At 41.5% G+C, this 23,864-nt stretch overlaps 2 protein-coding genes across 4 annotated transcripts in view; one reads left to right on the top strand and one right to left on the bottom strand.

The window, feature by feature from the left end:
* Positions 1–586, top strand: part of LOC109873208 (fasciculation and elongation protein zeta-1-like) — a 29,922-nt gene extending 29,336 nt beyond the window's left edge. For both annotated transcript variants that reach the window (XM_020464811.2, XM_020464812.2), the window contains exon 10: positions 318–586. In XM_020464811.2, coding sequence (XP_020320400.1) covers positions 318–334 — 17 coding nt within the window. In that variant the 3' untranslated portion in view covers positions 335–586. The remainder of the gene's footprint in view (positions 1–317) is intronic.
* Positions 587–1,957: 1,371 nt separating this feature from the next.
* LOC109873131 (endothelial cell-selective adhesion molecule) overlaps positions 1,958–23,864 on the bottom strand; it is a 59,251-nt gene continuing 37,344 nt past the window's right edge. Inside the window, exons 2-8 of one of the 2 annotated variants that reach the window (XR_002252555.2) lie at positions 15,744–15,889; positions 13,674–13,875; positions 11,560–11,715; positions 7,575–7,697; positions 5,558–5,687; positions 4,707–5,376; positions 1,958–3,968 (exon numbers count right to left, since the gene is read on the bottom strand). Coding sequence is in view for 1 of the 2 variants with exons in the window: in XM_020464682.2 (XP_020320271.1) it covers positions 4,881–5,376; positions 5,558–5,687; positions 7,575–7,697; positions 11,560–11,715; positions 13,674–13,875; positions 15,744–15,889 (1,253 nt within the window). In the remaining variant the exon portion in view is untranslated. Of the gene's footprint in view, positions 5,377–5,557; positions 5,688–7,574; positions 7,698–11,559; positions 11,716–13,673; positions 13,876–15,743; positions 15,890–23,864 lie in introns of both variants that reach the window. The other variant, XM_020464682.2, reaches the window with a different exon arrangement.

Here is a 23,864-nt window from a genome sequence, read left to right on the forward strand (position 1 = left end):
CCTCCAGCTGTTTGGTTCTGCTTTTGTTCCCGCCAGGGGGATTGGTATATCTCGCTCACTGCCTGTATTCTAATGGCACTAAGCTCCCCTGAGGGAGCAGAGCCTAATGCCAAGACCACGTGTTGTCATCTATTTTCTAATAAATGGTTAAATGAATGTGAGTTACCTGTCTGAACTTATGTCATGTGAAAGGGGGCTGTAAAACAAAAAAAAATTGGCTAATGATAACGTTTAGCTAATATGATAGTTGACAAAGCATATAATTATTATAACGATGATTGAAGTATCCCTAATTAACCACAAAAAAAATTCTCCAGTGCTGTGTCCTACTTAAAGAATTCAAGCCATGGGCTGCTGTCTGACGGAGACTTGGGAGGAGATTCTCCAATCTGGCAACCCTCCACCCGTCCAAGCTGCATGAGCTCCCCCTGCTTTCATTGTCAGCCATGGACCGTTACCATCTAAAACACTGTACCTTACTCATCTAATAAAACTACTCCTTTTTGCTGAGCTCACCTTGTCCTTCCTGCACACTAAGATCCATCCGGAGCCAAAATGGCTGTCTCCTGAATACTACTGTATGGGGCCACTGTACCCCCACTGACAAACTGATCTCTATTCAGAGCATGACAAGCAAATACTGTCCAGTGACCACACAGTTATACAGGGATGAGTTTGTTTTGTTGAACAATTTGTACAGAGATGATTTGATGTTGTTATGAGATATTCACACGGCTAAGTTTTACTTCACTACACCTCAGGCCCAAAGGGGTTTGGTTCTGATGCCATTTTGTCTGTAGACCCAAACGTCACATTATAAAGATTATAGAAGAGTTCTGGGTTCAAGTCCAGCCTCTGTCACAGCCGGCTGCAACCGGGAGAACCATGGGGTGGCGCACAATTGGCCCAGCGTCGCCCAGGTTAGGGGAGGGTTTGGCCGGCAAGGATGTCCTTGTCCCATCACGCACTAGTGACTCCTGTGGCGGGCCGGGTGCAGTACACATTGACACGGTCGCCAGGTGTACGGTGTTTCCTCCGACCCATTGGTGCGGCTGGCTTCCCGGGTTAAATGGGCATTGTGTCAAGAAGCAGTGCGGCTTAGCAGGGTCGTGTTTCGGAGGACGCATGGCTCTCGACCGTCGCCTCTCCCGAGTCCGTACGGGAGTTGCAGCGATGAGACAAGACTGTAACTACCAATTGGATACCACGAAATTGGGGAGAAAAAGGGGTAAAGTTTAAAAAAGTTTTTTTTTTAAAGATTATTGAGGAGTGATGGGTTTCACTTACATGAAGGAAAGTTGGACTGAACAGTTCTCATTATTTGACAAACTTAACTAATTTGAATAAAAAAAGCCATTTAGCTTTTCTGCCATGGTAGCACTGTAGCTTATTACAGGTGCTGTATATTTGAATGTTTTTGTTATGTCAGCCAATGATGTTTGAATATCCAGTGCTCTTTTCACTTTTGATAATTTATTTTTACTGTGATCTTATATTTCATATAGGTCATCATGATACTGTTTTGTTCATTTTATACTTTTATTTAATGAATAGAGTGTGTCACCCCATTCTGCCACATGGAGTTATATCATGGAGTTTGTCAATGATGAGATGTGCTCATTTTATGAATTCCTTTGAGCCATGTAGGAGAATACTACATTGCTAATCACAAGTTCAAATAAACATGCTACCCTAAAACTGTGTGCCAGAAGTGCTTTTGTCCCTCCCCTCTCTGCTGACTGAATCAAGGCAACACAATGCAATGAAGGTCTGTTTCCCCAGACACGGATTAGTTCTGGACTCAAAACCTCTGCAATGAACACAAACTGCAAAGTTATTTAGGCCACAGGGTGGTGACATAGTGACTCACTTTCGATTCATAAAATCATGCATCAATGTCAAGATTCCGGCCATAATTTTGTAAGCCTTCACACAACTGGGATCTGCATACAATATATTAACTCTTCCTGTTTGAGATGTTTTTATTGGATCATACAATTGCAATGCTTCTCCAAGAGGTAAAATATATCAATTATACAAATGTTTTATTACACACAATCTATTGATACAATTATTTTCCATATACATAAGTATAAGAATCTCATGCACATAGTGGTCTATGGTTGAGCATATATGCACCATCTTGGCCATCAGTGTCTGTTCCATTATCAGTTCAAACGAAGCTAGTATTTAAAAAATATTCTGTAACATTCAACGTTTATATAATTCATTTCTCTTTTTGAATTCTATTGCTGTGTTACAATGCATATACATTACAATATCACAAAATAAAAAAGGCCAGTATTCATATTTTCCCTTTAATACAAAATAATTTGCCGTTGATGATTAATACTACATACACTCAATCCTTTTATGCGTGTCTTTTTCTCCCCAAGCCTGACCTTCTGTGCTCATAAAAACAGACACAAGACAGTGTCTCTCTCTGCTCCAGTTTACTGACAATATATACTCTCAAGTGACAGAGGTTGATGTTGAGGGTAGGGTTAGAATAAAAAATGACATGCTTCATTGAAACTGCATTAAATTCAATCCAGCCATTAACATGAACCAGTCCACCAATTTAAAGTGACACAAACCTCCAACTTTTCATATTTAAAATGGTAGTCTTAAGTGCAATATTTAGTTTCTTGGATCGCTAACAAGTCTTGTTCATAACCTAGGTCCTAGGGGAACAACATTACCTTGCTACACATAAAACATGTCTGAATACATCAATCAAGAGAGTAAAAACTGGACAGTAGAGTCTTGCAAAAGTAAATGGTATCAAATAACACCAGATTGACTCGAGGGTAGTTTGATCAGTGACATAGCCAAATCCCTTTATTAAATCGAATTGCAAGGTCAGGTTGGTAGCAGTCAATAATATCTACAAAGCTGAACCTAATCATCGTTGAACAATAAGGGAGGGTTGAATGTTCAGGAAAAGGGGTACGGTAAGTTGAGCCAATGTTGATCATACACAACATATACCATTTGACCAAATATTTAAGAGGTCATTATTTCATGGAGTCTGAAGAAACCACATGGAAAAAATGATAAGTTAGGTCCAATTTATTGTGTTAGAGGAGTCATAATTCTTGTATCGAAACCATAGTATGTCATTTTTATATTGTTCTATAAATCAGCTGTAGTCTCTATAATCTTCAATATGAGATCCTAAACTTAGCATGAAAGTGCATCCTTGAAGCAGTGTGGGCTAATTTAGTCAAAATGTTTGCATTGGGGTAAGTTGATCCAATGGAAAGATTAAGTGTCTCCTTCCAAGGCGCAAAGCAAGGCATTATCACTGGGATATGAGGTGACAGTACAAAGTTTGTTAGGTGTTAAGTCAGTGATAAAAGATTAAAATAAAACAACGCTATTGTGATTGTGTTGAATTTAGTTTGGGTAATAAAGATAGACATGGTTTTAAAAAGGTTGTGGTAATATTTCATTAAGTACACAACTTTGTATGCAGATTAATGTACCCTGTCCCGCAGCTTAACTTACCCCAGGGATGCACAACATCCGGAAATATACAGTATCAGTCAAAAGTTTGGACACCTACTCATTCAAGGGTTTTTCTTTATTTTTACTATTTTCTACATTGTAGAATAATAGTGAAGATATCAACACTATGAAATAACATATTTAACAAAAGTGTTAAACATCTTGTATTTTCGATTCTTCAAAGTAGCCACCCTTTGCCTTGACCACTTGCACGCTCTTGGCATTTTCTCAACCAGCTTCATGAGGAATGCTTTTCCAACAGTCTTGAAGGAGTTCCCACATATGCTGAGCACTTGTTGGCTGCATTTCCTTCACTCTGTGGTCTAACTCATCTAAACCATCTCAATTAGGTGGAGGTCGGGTGATTGTGGAGGCCAGGTCATCTGATGCAGCACTCCATCACTCTCCTTTGTCAAATAGCCCTTACACCGCCTGGAGGTGTGTTTTGGGTCATTGTCCTGTTGAAAAACAAATGATAGTGGGACTAAGCGCAAACCAGATGGGATGGTGTACCGCTGCAGAATGCTATGGTAGCCATGCTGGTTAAGTGTGCCTTGAATTCTAAATAAAATCACAGACGGTGTCACCAGCAAAGCACCCCCACACCATCACACCTCCATTTCAAACAAGTGCCTCATCTTACTCATTTGATATGATGACATTTGGGTCTATAGCCATCAATTAACTTGTCGGCTTGGGATGTTGACAAGTAGAAACTCTGCTTTTGTATCCAGTCAGTCACAAGTGTTAATGAACAGCCTCAAATACAATTGAAAGCAAACGTTATTTACAATTTCCTTGCAGAGAGCGACCCAAAATCATTACAGCTCAATGGTGTAACCATAATCTTAGTCGCTAAATTCCATGTAATTGACAAAATGTGTCAAATTGTATTTTACATAATATGAAAAGCTATTCCTATGTGGTAAAAGACATACGTTTTAAGAGCCGTGTCTAAAGAGAATTGTTGTGAAGTTTGAAACAAGGAACATGAAAAGGCAAAAAGTGTACTTTGCATTTAGAAAATCTAGTAGCAAATGTTCAATCTAGTATTTCCCAAATGTATGAAATCCAGATCTGTACATATTTTGTATACATATGGAGAATAAAAAACATTTAAATAAAATGTACTTCTGTATACTTCATTAAATAAATTAGCCCTGTGTAGCAACACAGTCAATCTCTTAAGGTCTTACCAATGATCTCACTGCATTTTGAGCAGGTCAAACACCTCATCTTCGATGGCCAATTCAAGTTTTAATCCTCGAGTTAGTTATATCTTTGTGGCATTTGAATCTTTTCCTTTTGAAAATCTATGTGAGTAAGTACAGTTGAAGGGTAAAGGGACACTGCACCATGACAGACTGGCACTACACCAGCGAGCCGGCCTGGTTCTGAGCTGGCACCATGATGGGAACCCCTCCCATGCGGGAAATGTTGGACGCGGTCACGACAGTGGGCAGAGGTGGCGGGCGCAGGGCTGGACGTGCTGTCTGGGACTGGGTATAGCTCTGTGGGTGCTGGGTTCTGGGACTAACGTTGGCACTGGGTGCTGCAGAATTAGACAGTTGTCCGCGGGTCAGGGTTGTATCAGTGTTGTAGCTGTAGCCCGGCAGGGCGTGGCCATGGGTGGGTGTGGAGGCTCCATCGCGCGGCCCGAGGCGGTAGCCAGAGACGCTGCCTGTGGCAGTGATGGAGGTGGTGTCAGAGGGAGGGCGGTGGGGATATAGCTGGGAAGAGGGCTCCCTCTGGTGGGGCCTGTTGGCGGTAGTGATGGAGGAGAGTGTGCCATTTTTGGAGACCACGTCCGAGCCAGAGCCGCCGCTCTTGGCCCACGAGACGCGCTTGGGCGCCTGAGCGTCCTCCCTGGGGGTGGAGAGGAGGAAGAGAAGGGGTGAGAGACTGGCTGACATCCATTTGGCATACACACACCTTCATGTCACAGGTATATAACAGTATACATACGGTATGTTCTTTGTATAGTATACTAATATGTGCACATTGATCACCACACACACACACACACACAAGTGAAGGTGAGTCTAACTTGATGTCATTGGCCAGGTCCTCCTCAGAGTCTCTCCTTCTCCTCAGGAGACCAACGAGGAAGAGGATGATGAAGATTAAGCCCAGCACCGAGCCCACCGTGGCCCCAGCAATCATCCCTGCATTGCTCGCTGGGGAAACACACAACATTAAAAACACACTTGCACTACAGATCTGTGGTATAGTACTTCTCTCCAGAGGAAATTAAATAAATACACTGTTTAGATGCTGTAGTAATTTAGCCTTTGTGGTCCAAAAGATAAAACTACGGCAGCATCATGTTATTTGTACATTAGTTTTGTTCTTACATTCACTCAATACCCAGCTCTCTTAACCCAACAGTACATGTACAGCAGCCTGTGACTGTTCAGTCTTCTTCAATGACTAGGCAGAGATCTGTCTTTGTGGCAATGTAAAGATAAAAACGTACAGACAGAAAAGACAATTAATCCTCTAAATTAAATGTCAATTTAATTAACAGAGTAGCACCAACCAATGTCCCTTTTCCACCAAATTGAGGTTTCCTTTAAAGAAGCTTAATTGCATTTTTTGTCCTATTTTATACTGTAGTCTCCCAGCAAACTAAGGAAAGAAATGTTGGGTGGTAATAGATAACAGAAATAGATAGCTACCACGTGTAGGAATTGACACATAGACATACCGTGTGTGTGTGTGGATATAGTACCAGTCAAAAGTTGACACACGTACTCATTCAAGGGTTTATTTGTACTATTTTCTAATAATACTGAAGACATCAAAACTATGTAATAACACATATGGAATCATGTAGTAACCAAAAAGTCTTAAATCAAAATATTTTAGAAGTATTTCATATTTTAGATTCTGCCAAGTACACCACCCTGCCTTGACAGCTTTGCACACACTTGTCATTCTCTCAATCAGCTTCATGAGGTAGTCACCAGGAAAGCATTTCAATTAACAGGTGTGCCTTGTTAAAAGTTCATTTGTGGAATTTCTTTCCTTCTTAATGCATTTGAGCCAATCAGTTGTGACAAGGTAGGGGTGGTATACATACTATTTGGTAAAATAGCCCTAATTTGGTAAAATAGCCCTAATTTGGTAAAATAGCCAGTCCATATTATGGCAAGAACAGCTCAAATAAGCAAAGAGAAAAGACAGACCATCATTACTTTAAGACATGAAGGTCAGTCAATCCGTAAAATGTCAACATCTTTAAAAGTTTCAAGTGCAGTGTCAAAAAACATGAAGCACTATGATGAAAGTGGCTCTCAGGACCGCTGCAGGAAAGGAAGACCCAGAATTCCTTCTGCTGTAGAGGATAAGTTCATTAGAGAGCTGCCAGCCTCAGAAATTGCAGCCCAAATAAATGCTTCACAGAGTTCAAGTAACAGACACATCATCAACTGTTCAAAAGAGACTGCGTGAATCAGACCTTCATGGTCGAATTGCTGCAAAGAAACCACTACTAAAAGGACACCAATAAGAAGAAGAGACTTGCTTTGGCCACAAAACACAAGCAATGGACATTAGACCAGTGAAAATCTGTCCTTTGGTCTGATGAGTCCAAATTTGAGATTTTCTTTCCAACCGCTGTGTCTTTGTGAGACGCAGAGTAGGTGACCGGATCTCCGCATGTGTGGTTCCCAATGTGAAGCATGGAGGTGGTGGTGTGATGATGCTCTGCTGGTGACACTGATTTATTTAGAATTCAAGGCACACTTACCCAGCATGGCTACCACAGTGTTCTGCAGCGATACGCCATCCCATCTGGTTTGCACTTAGTGTGACTATCATTTGTTTTTTTTAAGTGCACATTAAATGAAGGAAAAATCCATTTAAGTGAGGGCAGTGAATCAGTCCCAATTAAAATGCATTCTTAATGACTTGCTCTGGATATCTGCATGCTCTGGTTTTCAAAGCAGTTTCACGTACCAGGTGCCAACTGTTTTAGGAAGCACATTTCTCCACATTCTGACTGGCCCACATAGTGTATAGTGAGTCGTGTGTGTCCAGTGTTGCACTATAAAAGTACGTACAGGTGATGACCTCCAGGTTGATGTAGCATCTCTTTGTGCCGGCCGTGTTGCTGGCCAAACACACGTACTTCCCCGACATGTTGCTGCTCAGGTTGCTCAGCTTCAGGGTGCCTGTCTTCTCATCTGTAACACACACATAACCCCATCAGTGGTGGTCGTGCCATTCAGGGAGGATGATTATTTGTTTAAGCATGGCCTTATTTCTATTACAGCATATTGGATGACTGTCATTCATATTCCATTCACCCAGCTCAAATGTAACATCGATAGGTTTAGGCTTCTACATGACACTCATTTTCCCTATACCTATCATGAGGTTGCTACAACCTAGCCTATGAATTAAAACGTTTACAACATAGGTAGGTGCACAGGTCGAGGTACATTTGAGAAATCAAGGTGACAGACCATTGACTCATTCAACACCACTTTGCACTTTTCCCTGTATCGAGCTGATCTAGGGTGTGCAAACTAGATTTTCTATTGGACAAATTCAGGTGTGTTAATCCCCATTTCGGTAGGTAAAAAAAACAAACATTTTTCAACAGAATCGGCAGAATGAATAAACCCCTGATCACACGCAAACACAGTTCACTTTCATAGCAGTCACATAACAGCATAATTCCCTTTGGTCGTTTTATTCCTTCTCTTACCTTTTCAATTCGCTTATGGACTTCAGTGCACAACACATCAGCTTTCTGTGACCAGCCGGGAAAAAAACATTTCCAAGCCAAATCTTCATATTATAACCACTATAAACAGCTATGTCGTTGTCACCATATTAACGTCAGTCAACATAGCTACTAAAATGAATGCTCTAGTAAACCACATGCAATCATGCAGTACAGTGTACAGTCAGCAGTTACACAGGTGGGTCTCGTGGCAATAAATTAATAAAACCAAAAGCTTACGTTTACTTGGAAGAGTTCCAGTGTTGGATAGACATAGCCAGCTAGCTAACATAGCATCCCTCACTGTGGGAGCCGGGACTTTGAGTACGCAAAATTAGCTCGCAGAATTCACTAGCTAAGTGAAAGTGTAAAAACAAATCTCGCTTCTCCTTCATTTTTTAAATAAATATTTGTTCAAAACTGTTAAATTATTGTCTTCTCTCTGAGTCAACTACTCACATTTTATGTACTGCAATGCTAGCTAGCTGTAGCTTATGCTTTCAGCACTACATTAATTCTCTGATCTTTAAAATTGGGTGAAGAACATGTCAGTTCATGCTGCAAGAGCTCTGATAGGTTGAAGGATGTCCTCCGGAAGTTGTCATAATTCATGTGTAAGTCTATGGAAGGGGGTGAGAATCATGAGCCTCCTAGGTTTTGTATTGAAGTCAATGTACCCAGAGGACAGAAAGGAGCTGTCCTCTGGCTACACCATGGTGCTACTCTACAGAGTGATGTTGATGCTACTAGACCTTCATTGCAAAACAGTGTGTTTTAATAAATTATTTGGTGACGTGAATATATGTAGTATAGTGTTATCTAAAAAGGGTAACTTAATGTTTCACTATTTTTATGAAATTCACTGAGGATGGTCCTCCACCTTACTCCTCTGAGGAGCCTCCACTGACAGCCATACAGTGTCCATATTAGGAAAGCATCGTTAGTCCTGCCACTTCTGCAGCTGTCCTTATATGGAAACTGTGCATTGATTATATGCGCTTTTTCCTCATCATTAAATCACCACTAACCAGACAATGTGGGATACTTATCCAATTCTTGCACCCCATAAATGACAGGAAATACATTATCTAAGTATGGGAACACTGACTATGGGTTTGGGAAAAAAGTCGATTTGAGCAGACACATTAGGATGCAACCTTGTGTGCTTCAATCTCATCCTAAACAGATTAGCCCCTAAATCTCCAAGTCAAAACAAAAACAGAACAATGACAGCTATGCCTACTGAAACTATGATTTGTTTATGCACAGTCCTTTTGATTGCCTGTTCCATTTCACATTAAGTGTCCTTAAATCCACATAGATACAGTTGAAGTATTCCTGACATTTAATCCTAGTAAAAATGCCCTGTCTTTTATCAGTTGGGATCACCAGTTTATTTTAAGAATGTGAAATGTCAGAATAGTAGAGAGAAGGATTTATTTCAGCTTTTATTGCTTTCATCACATTCCCAATGGGTCAGAAGTTTACATACACTCAATTAGTATTTGGTAGCATTGCCTTTAAATTGTTTAACTTGGGTCAAACATTTTGGGTAGCCTTCCACAACCTTCCCACAATAAGTTGGGTGAATTTTGGTCCATTCCTCCTGACAGAGCTGGTGTAACTGAGTCAGGTTTGTAGGCCTCCTTGCTCGCACACGCTTTTTCAGTTCTGCCCACAAATTGTCTACAGTACTAAGGTCAGGGCTTTGTGATGGCCACTCCAATACCTTGACTTTGTTGTCCCGAAGCCATTTTTTCACAACTTTGGAAGTATGCTTGGGGTCATTGTCCATTTGGAAGACCCATTTGCGACCAAACTTTAACTTCCTGACTGATGTCTTGATGTTGCTTCAATATATCCACATAATTTTCCTCCTCATGATGCCATCTATTTTGTGAAATGCACAAGTCCCTCCTGCAGCAAAGCACCCCCACAACAGGATGCTGCCACCCCCGTGCTTCATGGTTGGGATGGTGTTCTTCGGCTTGCAAGCCTCCCCCTTTTTCCTCCAAACATAACGATTGTCATTATGGCCAAACAGTTTTATTTTTGTTTCATCAGACCAGAGGACATTTCCCCCCAAAATATGATCTTTGTCCCCATGTGAAGTTGCAAACCGTAGTCTGGCTTTTTAATGGAGGTTTTGGAACAGTGGCTTCTTCCTTGCGGAGCGTCCTTTCAGGTTATGTCGATATAGGACTTGTTTTACTGTGGATATAGATACTTTTGTAGCCATTTCCTCCAGCATCTTCACAAGGTCCTTTGCTGCTGTTCTGAGATTGATTTACACTTTTCTCACCAAAGTACATTAATCTCTAGGAGACGGCTGCGTGGTCCCATGGTGTTTATACTTGGGTACTATTGTTTCAGGAGTTTGGAAATTGCTCCCAAGGATGAACCAGACTTGTGGAGGTCTAAAACAAATTCTGAGGGCTGATTTCTTTAGATTTTCTCATGAAGTCAAACAAATAGGCACTGAGTTTTAAGGTAGGCCCTGCAATACATCTCCAATTGACTCAAATTATGTCAATTAGCCTATCAGAAGCTTATAAAGCGAAGACATAATTTTCTGGAATTTTCCAAGCTGTTTAAAGGCACAGTCAACTTAGTGTATGTAAACTTCTGACCCACTGGAATTGTGATACAGTGAGGTATAAGTGAAATAATCTGTCTGTAAAAAATTGTTGGAAAAATTACTTATGTCATGAACAAAGTAGATGTCCTAAGCAACTTGCCAAAACTATAGTTTGTTAACAAGAAATTTGTGGATTGGTTGAAAAACAAGTTTTAATGACTCCAACCTAAGTGTATATAAACTTCCAACTTCAACTGTATATGGCAGCCACACACACACACGTTTGTATAGTGTATTACAAAGTACAGAGTGATACAACACACTCATAACCATTATACCCAGTTGGTTGTGTACAATACATAGTACCTGTAACTTTAGGACACAACGTAAAGTGAGACCTTATTGCCTCAATTCAAATGCAACTTTTTCAAAATCCCTTTTTCATTGGCAAAATTATACCCTCTGATTTATCATTACATTTGCTTATGGTATATACTGTATACATTTCTTATCCAGAGCAACTCACATTACGTGCGCACAACAACTTGGCTGAACGATATACTATTACAGTACTCTCAAAGTCTTATCAAACTGCAGAAAGAGAGCAAGCTCTCCCTGAAATACAGTACATTTGTAATAAATACACAATTTCTGAGTAAACAAAAGGTTTTGCTTATGATGTTGGTTAATAAAGTTAGAACTCCATGTTTCAGATGTCAGACTGCAGTTAGTTACTCACTGAGCATGGGAGAGAAGAAGACTTCAGATGTGGGGCTGGTCTTCTGCCACTTGTACATGGGGATGGGCTTGCCTGACTTGGACTTGCAGCTCAGCGTGACGTTGCCTTTCAGAACTGGCTTCCCCGACAGAGCGCACTCTGGTACAGCAGGAGGGACTGAGATATAGGAGAGAGGTTGAACATGAGATGCTAAGTTACAGTATTTTAATAATGATAGATAAAAGAATGCTAAGGATTTAGGGTAGTGGCAAACAGTGAAACTATTGTGTGAAGATACATACAGGAACGTATGTACAGGTATGCGGGTGCGCATGTACTATATGCGGGTATATGTGCAAGTAGAGCACATCTGTAAGTGTGTGTGTCTTATCAGCATTTGATCATATACAGTGCTTTCAGAAAGTATTCATACCCCTCGACTTATTCCACATTTTGTTAGGTTATAGCCAGAATTCAAAATTTATGCAATTTAGCAAATGTATTGAAAATTAAAAGAGAGAAATCTCATTTTAGATAAGTATTCACACCCAAGTAAATACTTTGTAGAAGCACCTTTGGCGCCGATTACAACTTTGAATCATCTTGGCTATGTCTGTATCAGCATTGCACATCTGTATTTTGCCATTTTCTCCCATACTTCCTTAACAGAGCTTAAGAAAATCTGTAATTTTTTAAATTTTATTTATTTATTTCACCTTTATTTAACCAGGTAGGCTAGTTGAGAACAAGTTCTCATTTGCAACTGCGACCTGGCCAAGATAAAGCGTAGCAATTCGACACATACAACAACAGAGTGCAAATGAGGTAAATTAAGGATTAGATGGGGTGTGGCGGTGAACAGCAATCTTCAAGTCTTCCACAGATTTTCAATGGGATTCAAGACTGGGTAATGTCTGGGTCACTCAAGGACTGTCAAATTCTTGTTCTGAAGCCATTCCAGCATTGATTTGGCTCCATGCTTGGGGTCATTGTCCTGTTGGAATGTAAATATTCACCCCAGTCTAAGGTAGTTTGCACTCTGAAGCAGGTTTTCATCAAGGATTTGCCTATATTTGTCTCCATTCATTGTTCCCTCTATCCAGTCTCCCAATTCCTGCCTCTGAAGAAAAGCCTTTCCATGCTTCACGGAAGAGATTGTGTTTGACAGGTGATTGACAGGTGATGAGCTGTGCCTAGTTCAAGACATAGCCAAATATTTACATTTTTGTCTCTTCAGACAATCTTTGCCTTACGCTCAGTGTCTTTCACTTGTCTTTTTTGCAAACTCCAGGCGTGCCATTTTCTCAGGAGTGGCCTCCGTCTGGCCACTCTCCCATAAAGCCAAGATTGGTGAAGTGCTGCAGATAACAACCCCCCCCCCCCCCAAATTAAGGAGACCACTGTGCCCTTGGAAACTTTCAATAATCAAGAAATTGTTTCATATTCTTCCCCAGATATACAGTACCAGTCAGGGGGTATACAGAAGATAGCCATATTTGGTAAAAGAGCAAGTCCATATTATAGCAAGAACAGCTTAAACAAGCAAAGAGAAATGACTGTCCATCATTCCTTTAAGACATGTCAGTCAATCCGGAAAAATTCAAGAACTACAGTAGACAGTTCCTTGGACTTCATAGTATAGTTTCTGCTCTGACATACACTGTCAACTGTGGGACCTTATATACTGTAGAAAGGTATGTATTTTCTAAATCATGTCCAAACAATTGAATTGGCCACAGATGTACTCCAATCAAGTTCTAGTGACGTCAAGGATGATCAAAGGAAATAGGATGCAGCCGAGCTCAATATGGAGTGTCATAGCAAAGGTATGTGAATACTTATGGAAATTCAATTGCTGTATTTCACTTTCAATAAATTAGCAAACTTTCCTAAAAATATGTTTTCACTTTGCCATTATGGGGTATTGTGTGTAGATGGGTGAGCGAAAGCAGTCAGTCAATTTAATTCATTTTCAATTCAGGCTGTAACATTTTAAATAAGTCAAGGGGTATGAATACTTTGATGACACTGATTACGTACATGCATGCCTCATTCTACATGTACAGCTCATAAGAATACACAGAAGGCGTACTGCATGACTACAAGAACTACATAAGGGGTCTCCTCGTCCTTACCAATGACGTTGAGGATAAGTTCCCCGGTCAAGCCCTGGGCCCCGGGGATGATGACCTGGCAGAAGTAGCGTCCCGAGTCTGACTCCTTCGTGTTGTTGATGTACAGAGACAGGTTGGCAGAGGGCATGGTGGCTGTGAAACCCACTCGCTCCTCAAACTGCGGGCTGCCTAAACTAATTGAGTCTAGGGTGTAGGAGATTATCTGTGTGGGTTGGATGGAGGGGACAAGAGCCATGAAAATTGTTGAAAAGGTCCCTAGAATATCCTTTTTCTTTATTTTACACCATGTAGTCTACCATTACTAAGAGGTTCTCTTAGCTAATGTTATCTTCTTAATAGAGCCATGACAAGGCAATATTGAGTACATTGGAGTAAAGTACTTTAAAATATCATATAGATCATTATGCAAACAAGCAAGAAAGAATTATCATTTGGAGCTAAAGACGAACAGTTTTGATTCAGAGTTGAGATAAAGGCACACAACTCAGACATTCTGTAGTTAAATCCGACTACCGCTCCATGACTGAGCCTTTAGCCAAAGCAGCTTGCTCTGTTCAAGCCAACAACTGCAACCTCCCAATCTACTGTTGGTGAGTGCTACTGTAGTGGAATGGTAACTACTAGACTCAAACTGGATTTTTTTGTCTTTGTTTTTCCCCTTTGGGACTTGATCCATCTGTATACTACTGTAAAACAAATCTGTGATTAGCAAATATAAGCCCATGCACATCCCTAGATCGTACTGTCTGTGGATGCAAGTTTGAAAATCCAAGCCAGATGAGAGCCTTATGGCCAACTGCCCGCTTTCACCAGCTTGATTTGTTTTTGTTTTGTAAAGGGTTAAAGCTGCATCCACAACCACACACACACACACACACACAACCACAGTTTTGCCAGATTAACAGCAGTCAACATCCTTCATGATACTATTCCCCCACAGATGGCCAAGCAAGAAAGATTTTCAGTTGTAGTTCAAATAAAACTCAAATTTGTCACATGCGCCAAATACAACAAGGGTAGACTTTACAGTGAAATGCTTACTTAAAAGCCCTTAACCAACAGTGCAGTTCAAGAAGAGTTTTGAAAATATTCACCAAGTAGACTAAAATAAAAAGTAACACAATAAGAATAACGAGGCTATATACAGGAGGCACCGGTACTGAGTCAGTGTGTGGGGGTACAGGTTAGTTGAGGTCATTTGTACATGTAGGTGAAGTGACTATGCATAGATAATAAAAACAGCGAGTACGAACAGTATACAAAATGGAGGGGGGGATATCAATTTTCCGGGGGCAGTCTTATGGCTTGGGGGTAGAAGCTGTTGAGGAGCCTTTTGGTCCTAGACTTGGCGCTCTGGTAGTTGGGAGCTTTTGAGCAAAAATGACACAATAACAATAAAATCAACAGACAAATGATAATTATCACTGAAGTCTGAGTTAAACATTAAAACAAACCCTGACAAAATTAAATACATCCATCATTTCAAATTAACTTACAAAAGTCATATTACAGATTTGATACATTTTTACAAAAAATAAACTTCCATGTATAAAGTACTTCTGGGCTCCCGAGTGGAGCAGCGGTCTAAGACACTGCATCTCAGTGCAAGAGGCGTCACTATAGTGCCTGGTTCCAATCCAGGCTGTATCACATCCGGCCGTGATTGGGAGTCCCATAGGGTGGCGCACAATTGGCCAAGCGTCATCGGGGTTTGGCCGGAGTAGGCCGTCATTGTAAATAAGAACTAGTTCTTATCGGACTGCCTACTTCAATAAAGGTTAAATAAAAAGTATTTAACTGGTAAGCAGAGCTAATGCAGGTACCTTACTGGCCTCTGGGACATTATATTGTAGCCTTAGTATGTCACAGACTAATCATGACCACTGCATGATCAAAGGGATCTTCACACATCCCAATTTGAGACGCACAAATATGCCATTGCCTTAATGTTTGGTGCGAAAGTTCAAGTTACTGTACACGTCTCAAGTAAGAATGGCCCTAAATTGTCAGACAATCAGCACAGATGCTAAAGGCACCAAACACAGAACATAACAGAGCCCAAACACTCACCAGTTGAGAGTTATTGGCTACAAAGTTCCAGAGGACGGTGTTCTTGCCGATGCTGTAGCTGGTGCTGTACCAGGCCTGCAGCACCACCTTCTGACCTTCGATCACCTTCATGATACTCTGGGGCATCTGGATCTGGGCCAGCACACCTGGAGGACGGAGAGGGGGAGGGGAAAAACAGAGTACTTACTTAAGAAACCTGTCCGAGTGTGGTTGTGACTATCTGGATTAATTGGTTGAATAAAGCCCCTGCGTTTTGCGATTGTTTCTGGCAGAAAGGAAAAAAACTATAAGACATGCTTTTCCCAAGCTGTGTTAGAAATGATAAGCTGCTAAGTTTTTGTTGTTTCACACTGCAAGCATGTTTATTTTTGTAGTTTCTCAAGATACAAGTTTTGATAAGGAAAAGCTGTAGCGGTTGTGGCTTGTTGACAAGCACTTAAAACATGTCATATCAAAACGTCTTCTCTCAGACCTATTATAGGTGGACAGAGGCAATCAATCACATTTACAGTCCACTTTCATATCAAAACGTCTTCTCTCAGACCTATTATAGGTGGACAGAGGCAATCAATCACATTTACAGTCCACTTTCATATCAAAACGTCTTCTCTCAGACCTATTATAGGTGGACAGAGGCAATCAATCACATTTACAGTCCACTTTCATATCAAAACGTCTTCTCTCAGACCTATTATAGGTGGACAGAGGCAATCAATCACATTTACAGTCCACTTTCATATCAAAACGTCTTCTCTCAGACCTATTATAGGTGGAGAGGCAATCAATCACATTTACAGTCCACTTTCATATCAAAACGTCTTCTCTCAGACCTATTATAGGTGGAGAGGCAATCAATCACATTTACAGTCCACTTTCATATCAAAACGTCTTCTCTCAGACCTATTATAGGTGGACAGAGGCAATCAATCACATTTACAGTCCACTTTCATATCAAAACGTCTTCTCTCAGACCTATTATAGGTGGACAGAGGCAATCAATCACATTTACAGTCCACTTTCATATCAAAACGTCTTCTCTCAGACCTATTATAGGTGGACAGAGGCAATCAATCACATTTACAGTCCACTTTCATATCAAAACGTCTTCTCTCAGACCTATTATAGGTGGACAGAGGCAATCAATCACATTTACAGTCCACTTTCATATCAAAACGTCTTCTCTCAGACCTATTATAGGTGGACAGAGGCAATCAATCACATTTACAGTCCACTTTCATATCAAAACGTCTTCTCTCAGACCTATTATAGGTGGACAGAGGCAATCAATCACATTTACAGTCCACTTTCATATCAAAACGTCTTCTCTCAGACCTATTATAGGTGGACAGAGGCAATCAATCACATTTACAGTCCACTTTCATATCAAAACGTCTTCTCTCAGACCTATTATAGGTGGACAGAGGCAATCAATCACATTTACAGTCCACTTTCATATCAAAACGTCTTCTCTCAGACCTATTATAGGTGGACAGAGGCAATCAATCACATTTACAGTCCACTCATATCAAAACGTCTTCTCTCAGACCTATTATAGGTGGACAGAGGCAATCAATCACATTTACAGTCCACTTTCATATCAAAACGTCTTCTCTCAGACCTATTATAGGTGGACAGAGGCAATCAATCACATTTACAGTCCACTTTCATATCAAAACGTCTTCTCTCAGACCTATTATAGGTGGACAGAGGCAATCAATCACATTTACAGTCCACTTTCATATCAAAACGTCTTCTCTCAGACCTATTATAGGTGGACAGAGGCAATCAATCACATTTACAGTCCACTTTCATATCAAAACGTCTTCTCTCAGACCTATTATAGGTGGACAGAGGCAATCAATCACATTTACAGTCCACTTTCATATCAAAACGTCTTCTCTCAGACCTATTATAGGTGGACAGAGGCAATCAATCACATTTACAGTCCACTTTCATATCAAAACGTCTTCTCTCAGACCTATTATAGGTGGACAGAGGCAATCAATCACATTTACAGTCCACTTTCATATCAAAACGTCTTCTCTCAGACCTATTATAGGTGGACAGAGGCAATCAATCACATTTACAGTCCACTCATATCAAAACGTCTTCTCTCAGACCTATTATAGGTGGACAGAGGCAATCAATCACATTTACAGTCCACTTTCATATCAAAACGTCTTCTCTCAGACCTATTATAGGTGGACAGAGGCAATCAATCACATTTACAGTCCACTTTCATATCAAAACGTCTTCTCTCAGACCTATTATAGGTGGACAGAGGCAATCAATCACATTTACAGTCCACTTTCATATCAAAACGTCTTCTCTCAGACCTATTATAGGTGGACAGAGGCAATCAATCACATTTACAGTCCACTTTCATATCAAAACGTCTTCTCTCAGACCTATTATAGGTGGACAGAGGCAATCAATCACATTTACAGTCCACTTTCATATCAAAACGTCTTCTCTCAGACCTATTATAGGTGGACAGAGGCAATCAATCACATTTACAGTCCACTTTCATATCAAAACGTCTTCTCTCAGACCTATTATAGGTGGACAGAGGCAATCAATCACATTTACAGTCCACTTTCATATCAAAACGTCTTCTCTCAGACCTATTATAGGTGGACAGAGGCAATCAATCACATTTACAGTCCACTTTCATATCAAAACAAAAAGACTGACACTTGCCAAGTCAAAATGTTGACAAGCCACATTTCATTTGATTCTCAGCGCAAAATGTGTCACCCTTCAAGAAATCTACTTCACGAGATTCCTCATACTGTAAAAGAAAACAGCTATTCAAACATAAAATGACAATGCTTAGTAGGGACACAAGGAAACAATTTACAAAGACAAAAAAAAAAACACAAAAAACTTAGTTGACGCTCTCTTCCAGGGCTATTGGAACCAAACACACACAACCGGATCCCCTCGCAACCCCCCCACAAACAGCCGCATCCCCACCCACACACACACACACACAGCTGCATCCCCACCCACACACACACAGCTGCATCCCCACACACACACCTGAATCCCCCTCCCCCCACACACACCACCGCTGCATCCCCACAACCGCTTCCCCACCACCACATCCACCCCCCCCCCCCCCCCCCCCACACACACACACACACACCACCGCATCCCCCCACACACACAGAAACGCATCCCCACACACACGCACCCCCCCCAAACACACACCACCGTCGCATCCACACACAAAACCGCATCCCCCCACACACACACACACAACCCCCCCCCACACACACAGCTGCATCCCCACACACACACACCTGAATCCCCCTCCCCCCCCCCACACACACACACACACACAACCCTATCCCCCTACACACACACACACACCACACTCCCCCAACACACAAACTCCACCACACCAGGATCCCCCCCGCATCCCCACACACACACACCACCGGATCCCCCCGCATCCCAACCCCCCCACACACACAGCTGCATCCACATAATCACCGCATCCCCACACACACACACATTGTTTAATGGATATGTGTCTTATTGTACAAGTTCAGGTAGTCCCACGGTTTCTTCATTTTCTAGCATTTGGTGTGAGCCTTGTTCTTTTATAAAAAACACAGAAACCATTGGATGTATGTGAACAAAACTATAAAAACACAAGATGCAACAATTGAATGATTTTACAGTTCATAATGAAATCAGTCAAGTGAAATTAATAAATTTAGGCCCTAATCTATGGATTTCACATGACTAGGAATACAGACATGCATCTGTTGGTCACAAATACCTTTTTTTTTTAAAGGTAGAGGCGTGGATCAGAAAACCAGTCAGTTTCTGGTGTGACCACCATTTCATGCAGCACAACATCTCCTTCACAGAGTTGATCAGGCTGTTGACTGTGGCCTGTGGAATGTTGTCCCACTCCTCTTCAGAGGCTGTGCGAAGTTACTGATATTGGCGGGAACTGGAACACGCTGTCGTACACATCGATCCAGAGCATCCCAAACATGGTCAATGGGTGACATGTCTGGTGAATATGCAGGCCAAGGAAGAACTGGGACATTTTCAGCTTCCATGATATGTGTACAATTCCTTGCGACATGGGGTCGTGCATTATCATGCTGAAACATGAGGTGATGGCGGCAGATGAATGTCAAGACAATGGGACTCGGTATCTCTGTGCCTTCAAATTGCCATCAATAAAATGCAATTGTGTTCATGGTCTAGCTCATGCCTGCCCACACCTTAACCCCGCCACCACGGGTCACTGTTCAGAACGTTGACATCAGCAAACCTCTCGCCCACACTTGGTCTGCAGGACATACGGCCAAATTCTCTATAACGATGTTGGACGGCGGTTTATGGTAGCGAAAATGAACATTAAATTCTCTGGCAATAGCTCTGGTGGACATTCATGCAGTCAGCATGCCAATTGCAAGCTCCCTCTCAACTTGAAACATCTGTGGCATGGTGTTGTGTGTCAAAACTGCAGATTTTAGTGTGGCCTTTTGTCTCCAGAACATGGTGCGCCTGTGTAATGATCATGCTGTTTAATCAGCTTATTGACATGCCACATTTGTCAGGTAGATGGATTATCTTGGCAAAAGAGAAATGCTTACTAATTGCTGGTCATCTATGAACGTTTGAACATCTTGGCCATGTACTGTTATAATCTCAACCCAGCACAGCCAGAAGAGGACTGGCCACCCCTCAGAGCCTGGTTCCTCTTTAGGTTTCCTTCTAGGTTCCTGCCTTTCTAGGGAGTTTTTCCTAGCCACGTGCTGCTACATCTGCATTGCTTGCTGTTTGGGGTTTTAGGCTGGGTTTCTGTATAGCATTTTATAAGGGCTTCATAAATTGATGTAAATAAATCAATGTGTGTATGGTAAATTTCTGGGATCTTTTATTTCAGCTCATGAATCATGTGTTAAAAAATGTTGTTGGTAAAGACAATAATAATAAATACATTTTAAAATAACACCAACAACCCAAAACAGACAATGAAAGCCATATACAGTGCCTTGCGAAAGTATTCGGCCCCCTTGAACTTTGCGACCTTTTGCCACATTTCAGGCTTCAAACATAAAGATAGAAAACTATTTTTTTGTGAAGAATCAATAACAAGTGGGACACAATCATGAAGTGGAACGACATTGATTGGATATTTCAAACTTTTTTAACAAATCAAAAACTGAAAAATTGGGCGTGCAAAATTATTCAGCCCCCTTAAGTTAATACTTTGTAGCGCCACCTTTTGCTGCGATTACAGCTGTAAGTCTCTTGGGGTATGTCTCTATCAGTTTTGCACATCGAGAGACTGAATTTTTTTCCCATTCCTCCTTGCAAAACAGCTCGAGCTCAGTGAGGTTGGATGGAGAGCATTTGTGAACAGCAGTATTCAGTTCTTTCCACAGATTCTCGATTGGATTCAGGTCTGGACTTTGACTTCGCCATTCTAACACCTGGATATGTTTATTTTTGAACCATTCCATTGTAGATTTTGCTTTATGTTTTGGATCATTGTCTTGTTGGAAGACAAATCTCCGTCCCAGTCTCAGGTCTTTTGCAGACTCCATCAGGTTCTCTTCCAGAATGGTCCTGTATTTGGCTCCATCCATCTTCCCATCAATTTTAACCATCTTCCCTGTCCCTGCTGAAGAAAAGCAGGCCCAAACCATGATGCTGCCACCACCATGTTTGACAGTGGGGATTGTGTGTTCAGGGTGATGAGCTGTGTTGCTTTTACACCAAACATAACGTTTTGCATTGTTGCCAAAAAGTTAAATTTTGGTTTCATCTGACCAGAGCACCTACTTCCACATGTTTGGTGTGTCTCCCAGGTGGCTTGTGGCAAACTTTAAACACTTTTTATGGATATCTTTAAGAAATGGCTTTCTTCTTGCCACTCTTCCATAAAGGCCAGATTTGTGCAATATACGACTGATTGTTGTCCTATGGACAGAGTCTCCCACCTCAGCTGTAGATCTCTGCAGTTCATCCAGAGTGATCATGGGCCTCTTGGCTGCATCTCTGATCAGTCTTCTCCTTGTATGAGCTGAAAGTTTAGTGGGACGGCCAGGTCTTGGTAGATTTGCAGTGGTCTGATACTCCTTCCATTTCAATATTATCGCTTGCACAGTGCTCCTTGGGATGTTTAAAGTTTGGGAAATCTTTTTGTATCCAAATCCGGCTTTAAACTTCTTCACAACAGTATCTCGGACCTGCCTGGTGTGTTCCTTGTTGTTCATGATGCTCTCTGCGCTTTTAACGGACCTTTGAGACTATCACAGTGCAGGTGCATTTATACGGAGACTTGATTACACACAGGTGGATTGTATTTATCATCATTAGTCATTTAGGTCAACATTGGATCATTCAGAGATCCTCACTGAACTTCTGGAGGGAGTTTGCTGCACTGAAAGTAAAGGGGCTGAATAATTTTGCACGCCCAATTTTTCAGTTTTTGATTTGTTAAAAAAGTTTGAAATATCCAATAAATGTCGTTCCACTTCATGATTGTGTCCCACTTGTTGATTCTTCACAAAAAAATACAGTTTTATATCTTTATGTTTGAAGCCTGAAATGTGGCAAAAGGTCGCAAAGTTCAAGGGGGCCGAATACTTTCGCAAGGCACTGTACAGGTGGTTGTCAGACCCAGAAGACATGAGAACAGAATTAGCAGAGGTCCTTGAAAGCATTTCTGAACAGCATGGTCTTGAGCTGTGCCTTAAATGGAGGACAGTCTCTGCAGCCCTAATAGTGTCTGGAAGTGTGTTTCACAGCAGCGGAGCCGCACAACTGAAAGCACCGTCACCAATATTTTTTGTATGTGCTGCGGGGCTGCTGAAGGGAGATGGACATAGAGGAACAAAGGGTGCGTGTGGGACAGGATGATAGAATGAGGTCAGACAGGTACTTGGGCACAGAGTTGTGGATAGCTTGGTGTGAAACAGGAATTTGTAGTTGATGCGTGAGCATATGGGGAGCCAGTGGAGGTTGAACAGCACTGGAGTGATGTGCTCGTGGGGGGAGTTATGGGTGAGGACACGTGCAGCACAGTTGGACATATTGTAGCTTGTTTAGGGACTTGGCAGCTGCTCCAAACAAAAAGATTGTTACAATAGTCCAGACGGGATAAAGACATGGATGAGTCGCTGAGCTGCAGGTCGTGATAGCAAATGTCTTAACCTGGCAATGTTCCGCAGATGGAAACACTTGACTTCGGTAATACTCCTAATGTGGGCCTCAAATGAGAGCCGACTGAAATATCAGGTTGAGAACCACACTGGAGGGGAGGCCCTTGACATCATCAGTATCTAGTCAGTAGGTAATGAGAGAGCACCTGCATTTGGAGTGACAGGTGTCGAGAGGCAGGAAAAGGGGATACCTAGTGAGTTGCACAACAATGCATTCAAACCAACCCCTCTGAATCAGAGGTGCGGGGGGGGGGGGGGGCTGCCTTAATCAAGGTCATCAGCACCCGGGAAGCAGTTGTCATTGAGGGCTAACTGCCTTGCAAGGGCAGAACAGCAGATTATTATTTAATTTTTTCACCTTGCCAGCTCTGGGATTCGAACCAGCGACCTTCCGGTTACTGGCCCAATGCTCTTAGCCACTAGGCTTCCTGCTGCGATTAAGAGTGTCATGATAGAGAAGTTATGATACAACATATAAATGTTCAATGAGCTTAGTTCCACTGATACCCAATCAGAAGCCAAAATATAAGCTACAGGTAGCTTAACTCCAATGTTTGTAAACAAAGTAAAAGTAAACTAAAAACACTGTATAGCCTCAAAACTATACTTTGGATATCATGGATAGTCAGTCCTTGCATACATAGCGCTCACTTTGAATTTGGTTACATTTCTCCAGGCCCCTCCCTCAGCTTTTTACCAAAACACAGGAGGGTGACGTTTTGTTAGCGTCAATGAACTATTACAGCTTTAAAACTTATATTATGTCAATTTTCTCCAACAAGAACTCATTGAGAAGCTATTGCCTTCTTGATAACAGAGGTGTGGGATTAATGGATAATGAGTGGGAGTAGAATGGTGTCCATATTAGGACAGCCTCAGTCTAGGGGCAGGTTTGCAGCAGTGTTCGATTACTAATTCCCCC

Source organism: Oncorhynchus kisutch, linkage group LG28 (assembly GCF_002021735.2).
Source record: "Oncorhynchus kisutch isolate 150728-3 linkage group LG28, Okis_V2, whole genome shotgun sequence".
Taxonomy (NCBI): Eukaryota; Metazoa; Chordata; class Actinopteri; order Salmoniformes; family Salmonidae; genus Oncorhynchus; species Oncorhynchus kisutch.